Source organism: Salvelinus fontinalis, chromosome 16 (assembly GCF_029448725.1).
Source record: "Salvelinus fontinalis isolate EN_2023a chromosome 16, ASM2944872v1, whole genome shotgun sequence".
Classification (NCBI taxonomy): Eukaryota; Metazoa; Chordata; class Actinopteri; order Salmoniformes; family Salmonidae; genus Salvelinus; species Salvelinus fontinalis.
Window position 1 is genome coordinate 26,546,104 of NC_074680.1, and position 6,612 is coordinate 26,552,715.

The 6,612-nt window shown below is 38.9% G+C and overlaps 1 protein-coding gene across 4 annotated transcripts in view; it reads right to left on the minus strand.

The window, feature by feature from the left end:
- esrrb (estrogen-related receptor beta) overlaps nt 1-5,561 on the minus strand; it is a 62,815-nt gene extending 57,254 nt beyond the window's left edge. For 2 of the 4 annotated variants that reach the window (XM_055864840.1, XM_055864841.1), the window contains exons 1-2: nt 5,094-5,561; nt 614-682 (exon numbers count right to left, since the gene is read on the minus strand). In XM_055864840.1, the coding sequence (XP_055720815.1) occupies nt 614-682; nt 5,094-5,143 (119 nt within the window). In that variant the 5' untranslated portion in view covers nt 5,144-5,561. Of the gene's footprint in view, nt 1-613; nt 683-5,089 lie in introns of all 4 variants that reach the window. The other 2 variants (XM_055864843.1, XM_055864842.1) reach the window with 2 other exon arrangements.
- Between the last annotated feature and the right edge of the window lie 1,051 nt (nt 5,562-6,612).

Here is a 6,612-nt window from a genome sequence, read left to right on the forward strand (position 1 = left end):
AAACACTACATGAGCTCGTATGAGTCTGTAATGTTAGAGCGTTATCAAAAGGTGCTAAATACTAATGGGACAATTATCTAGGGGTTCTGAGAGAAACTACATACACTTCAACATCGTCAAAGAAACATCACAGAAACAGAGATGGAAGACCACCTACTTCAGGTAAATTGTATGAACTTGTATCATCTTCGTTATGTATTTTACAAGCAATAAGTAAGCATCTCCAGAGGCCCTAGTTTAGATCAGGTATATCAGATAAGGTGTAGCAAATGTGCGCAGTTCATTATGTTTGAGTCTCAATACTCTGTGTCCTAATATTCTATCCCGCCTAGTTTGCTGGAGAATAAGGATGCATGAAGGATAAGAACGGGGAAGTGACACTGCATGTTAACGTGGAAGTGAAGGGGTGTGAAGAGCTTCCCTTAAAAGCAGGTGCAAGAAGCCAACAATTACAAACACACAGAAAAACAAAATGGAGAACAGGGAGGGTAAATCCACTCTGCATCCCTAAACGCCCTGGGGGCCGGGGGCAGTACCCCCCACCCTCCCTTAACAGCCAGATCTGAGTGACAAGTTTACAGTGAAAGAAATGATACTCATATGCAGAGCTTACCAGAAATGAGAAGGCTCCAGTGTGGCCAGTGGACTGAGTAATCGCCCTAATGAATTGGACAACGAAGCCCTGTTGGTACAAGGAGATGCATTTAGAATTGTGTGACAAAAGTAATTTAAAACATTAGGTTTTTCTTAAAAGACACGTTTCCCCCGACACCTCCCCTTAAGTGCAGAGGGAGAGAGACAGGAGGAAGGTTGGAGCGGGCCGGGGGAACAGCGGTGGTCACCGGGACTGGCTGTCTGCAGTGGCCACAGCAACCACAGGCTCCTAGCTCTTAGCGGGGTGGCCGTTCTCGGCCAGGAGCCTCTTCTGGTAATGTATTCTGAAACCAAATTACCGTAAACTGATCCCATCTGGATAGTGTCTGTGCAGGGCTGCTTTGGTTACCCGGCACTGCCTCTACCCCGCGATAGCATCTCCATGAAGACAGCAAAAATCTGATTAACCCAATAACACTGAAACACTTGGTCAAAGACCAAAGAGCTTTTAACTTAAGATACACTAATGCAATTCCCTCGCCTTGTTCTCTGAAACCTAATCAGAATAAAGAGAGAAGGGACAAGAAGGAATGTTAGAGATGGGTATTTTACTGAGCCTAATGTAGCAACCTGGATCGGATTAATCGCTGTGTGGTAAGTTTTGCTTTTCTGAAAATTCATCCGAAAGCTCTCATTCCCTAAATGGAAAATGGACATGTAGAATATGGCTGGGAGGAGCAGTGAGGGTGTTGATGGAACATTAAGGGATGGAAAGGAATCCTGTCTCAATCGGCTGCCTGCCGCTCAGAGTGCGTTTGCTAGCGAGACCAGATGAACTCAAACTGACAATCCTCAGCATTGGCTGATTTCTGAGCGGCGCTGAAACAGCCAGAGCAATAGGAGAGCAACAATAAGCCTGTCTGACTGCCATATGTTACCTCCTGCCGTCTGAGCCAAGAGAGACTTCAACTTAAACGAATCAAGTGCTGTGAATTACGGCTTACTATCCACACCAATCTTGCTGTACGTAGCTTACTATGCATCCCAATCGAGAAGGGATAATAAATATAGAGCAAACTTGAAGCTGTGGAGAGAGGTGTCTTAAAGGACATATCACGTCATATCTATTATTGCTCTTTTTGAGGTAAAATGTATTTGGGTGACAAATTCAAACGAGCAGTAATACTAGGCTATACATACCTCTCCATATTGTCTGAAATAAAAATCTGTCACTGTCTCAATCCTATTCCTACAGTAGTAGGCAGTCATTCAGGCACCCAGGTCAATCTATAGAGTAGTATAATAATACACTGCTTCCACATCACTGCTCTGGTTCTGCTAATTACACGGTGCACAAACGTCCCAGTAATCCCAGCAACCAAGCACCGGAGACACACACCACGTCACACCACACCACACCACGCTGGGGGCTGAAAATACTGCTGTCCACAGACTAAGCAGATGGACTACTAGTGTACAGATAACAACACACTGGAAGCTCAATGCAAATATGTCCTATAATGAACAACACTGCATTAGTTAGTATGAAAAGCAAAGACAAAATTTGTGGCATTAGCAATAATTGTATAGATGTTGACCGAAGTTATTTTCATTAGAAAGTCTTGAATATTTTGCACGATGCTTCTACTTTAGGATTAACTGCTATGTGAAATGAATATCAAAAAAAATATTTATTAAAATTATTTCAAATCAAATCAATCAAATTAAACTTAAGAGGATGATAAATAGTGTTAGATAAATAACTAAATTAATTCAATGTGATTTAAGAAAAAGATAACAGCTCACTGATTTATGCATAAAAAATCTTAAACTGATTTATGTTTGAGATCTTGCCAACCATTGCATGTCAAAACCTCTACTGTTTGTAATTACCTCAACACATGACTAAAGTCGTAATAAGTGTTTTGTTTCCTAATGTCATTTTTACATGCACATATGTCTGACACCTATATCATAGAAAACAATAATTCTGTCAAACCTATAATTAAATATGGAGTTATATATTTCATTTACAGGCATGACCTTTTCTATATCACAGAAGAGAAGGAAACACACGCTGTCTCTACTTCATATGTGATATAAAATAAAACATATCAAATACAGTCAGCATTTTGAATGCCAGCAACACCTTGCAGTTATATTTTCTGTGTACATTTCTAATGACAATTGATTGTCTTATAAATGTTACATGAATGGCAGAGTGTTAACACAACATTGAGAGAAATTCATATTTGTATCTAGGAATCTTATTCTACTTAATGATATGTTATATGTATACTGTGTGTATATGTTATATTACATGCAATAAATAAATTATTACGCATAATCTACTTGTATTATGAAAGCAAACAAAGTAAAGCTTTGCCTAAGTTAACCACTAACACTACTTTACTGTTGTACATTGTGTTCACATTTCCAATAAAACCCTAGATCGTTATATTGCACGTTTCTGTTGAAATTACACTCTTGCTACAATGATCTTAAATTCAACTTTCCCTATAGGAAATATAATGTCAGTCAACTGTAAATAGATTGCATTTAATCATTTCATTTATGCACCTCATATTGGCTACAGTGCTTATAGTGAATCACCAGCAAACTAGGTTAGATTGCCAGTTGTTAACAATTGGAAGAAAATCATAAAAATATATACATGACAGACACATTTTGTGGAGGAAAATGGCATTTTAAAGGTCTTTGAGTGTAAAAAACTCAGTAAACTGACTATGTCAACGTCAATACAATTCAATTGATCTTAAATATGTCTCAGTAGTTATTATATAGTTATTGTATATTATGATGAGCATGTTTATGTTACTTTGACCCTTTTCCACGGAGGTGTATCTAAAAGGCAGAGTTGTATAAAACCTCTGTAAAAAATATTAGGTAAAACAAAGGAGATTACAACAGTGTGTCTAAGGAGTTAATGAGTTTACTAGGAAATGTGTCTTTTCTCTCTCTGAGCAGTCAATGGTTAAAACTCAAACTAGAGTTCTTGAAAACAAGTGAGTGAATTCTTAGGCTGTCAGAACAATTCAACCATTTTCCTCTTTTGCATGACATCCCATTGATAATGTCTGTGCCTGTATTGCTTTGAAATTCTATACATGCAAATCTACACATCTCAACTACTTCAATTTATTAATCTCTATCGTATAAATCTTTCAGCAGACATGCACGGTACCTTTAAAAAAAATCATAATCCAGCTACAACAACAGACACATTTGGCTGATTAGATTGTTATGTGGAAAGAGTTATGGGTTGAAATAATGACTGTCTTGAATACTACATGAGGGTTTCACAGCAAGTAGAAATAATTGAATCAACAGCACATGATAATGCTTACAGACCTTACAAATGAAAAGATTGTCACCGCTGAATGAAATATTGGGCATTAAATGTATATTCGCAAAAGAAAATATCACAACTTCAAATAACAGACATCTGTCCTATAAATTGATATTAAAACATACATGTATAGATATCTAGCTGTTGTATTTTTACAACACTTTCTAAAGCAGATAAATAGGACTGGATATACTTTCCTCGTTTTTTTTCAAGTAATAATAGCAGTAAGCTCCTCAAATGTACTGAACAGTACATGCTATAACATAAAACAACCTCCTACATGTCAACAACAAATTCATGTATAAAAGAAGAACTGCATTTAGATATAACAGGTTACTTTGAGTAAACCCACAGCTAGAGAGGGGCTTCTTAGACAGGCAGCCTGGCATCCTGCTGCCTGGGATGGAGCTGCCTGATCACTGGGGTTACAGGGTCCTTTCACATGTTTCCCCCCCAGACGTACAAATATTGCAGCGTGTAAATTCATCCTCCCAATTCCATGAATTCACTTTAATCTAATCACCTTAAATGTATTCTGATTCTGCTAGGGTGGCCGTCCGGCCAGGACAGGGACAGAGAACAAAGCCATCCTAGAACAAGCTGCTAACCCAAGAGGACACGTTCCCTCTATTCTTTAGGAAAAACATACGCACGTTGCAATGAGCCACTCTTAATTGATCGGCTCTTAATGAAATGTGCACAGAGTGACACACGGCTAACAATGTGTAATCTGAACACAACCACAGACACCTGCCCTGTTGCTTTAGGATATCACTGGCAGGAGACAGTCCTGTACGAATTAACAGCCATTCAAAACATATATATATATATATATATAGAGAGAGAGAGAAAGAGTCAGATAGTGCATATTAGTGTGTATGTGTGTGTGAGTGTGTGTGTGAGCAAGAGAGCCAGAAAAAAAGCGCAGTGCATCTTTACTATAGCAGTAAAAAGTTCAACGATTGGCAGGACCTTTGTAACGGAAACAAATGCAGGCACTTCTACAAGAAAACACAAAGAGAAAGAAGGAGAGGAGAAAGAAAGATTGCAAGAGGGGAAAAATGCTATATCCAACATCACAAAAGAAGGGTATGTTAAAAGGAAGGTTGAAAGAAAGAAATGTACCTACTGGTTATGATAGCTGAGAGAGTCTGGCAGACAAAGTTCTGAAATGTCCATCAGTCCAGTTTTAGCATTCCAGGAATGAGAAGAGGAAGAGGAAATAGGAAACAATTGAGACCCGCTTCTCTCCCAAAATGACAGCACAGCGCCCTCAGAGAGAACGGTGAAAAGCCCCTCCAGCACTACTCCCCCCAGCCTGCACAGGTATGCTCGCTTCTGATTGTGTGTGTATGAGTTTGTGAGTAAGAGAGTGTGTGTCTCTGTCTGTATGTGTGTGTGTCAGTGCGTATATGAGAGAGAGAGGAGTGGGAGAGAGAGAGAGAGAGGGAGCGAGAGAGAGAGAGTTAAAGGGGGGTGAGAGAGAGGTAAAGGGGGGTGAGAGAGAGAGAGCGAGAGAAGCGCAGGCAGCGGCGGATGAGCGCTAAGATGGAGAGAGCATGAGAGAGGGAGCGAGAGGAATGACTCTTTCCATGGTCAGGATAGGGCTCTTTAAGACTCAAGGGCTTGATGAATATGGAACAGCTGCTGTTGGCTGGCTCCGAGGGGCAGGACTTAAAGCGACAGAGGGACCAGCAGAGCATGAGGGAGGAGGGAACCACACGCTCAATACCTAGCTCGCTCAATCGTGCACTCCGCTACACACAAACACACACACACACACACACACACACACACACACACACACACACACACACACACACACACACACACACACACACACACACACACACACACACACACACACACACACATACACAAAGCTACTGTCATTCAAACAGGCAGATAAATACACTTTACATTAGAACATGCATATGCAAATAAAAGAGCTCACACTACACACTAAAACAAGTTGAAAAATACACCAACAAAAATATGACTACTAAAATCTAACATGCAGTTCACTGTGTGAACGTTTAAAATAAAGAATAAATAAATGAGTGTCTGGACATGCCCTATTGATGTTGAAATATCAAATAAAATCAAGAAAGGAATTGTCACATGCGCCGAATACAACCTTACAGTGAAATGCTTACTTACAAGCCCTTAACCAAAAAAAAGTAAGAAATAAAAGTAAATAATTAAAGAGCAGCAGTAAAATAACAATAGCGAGGCTATATACAGGGGTTACCGGTACAGAGTCAATGTACAGAGTCAAAATAAAGCACATATCCATACAAAGTCAAGAAAATAATTTCCCCCTTTGAGCCCACTGAATCTCAATTAGCTAGGGAAACAGCAAAACATACTGTATATTGTAAAACAAACATCATTATTATTGATTGATTCATTTCAACCTTTACTTTTCAGCTTCACAAAAATAAAGCTTTTATAAAAAGTTGAATAGCTAACAATTCTCTGTTTTTTGTTGCAATAAGGTGGTATCAAAATTGTTATGTATATTCTTTTGAATGTGCTGAAACTTCACAGGGACTATTTATGACAATACAGTATATATATTTTTAACAAAACATTTTTGCACAACAGTGACAAGAGTCCATCAGCAATTTTTTATATTTTTTTATACA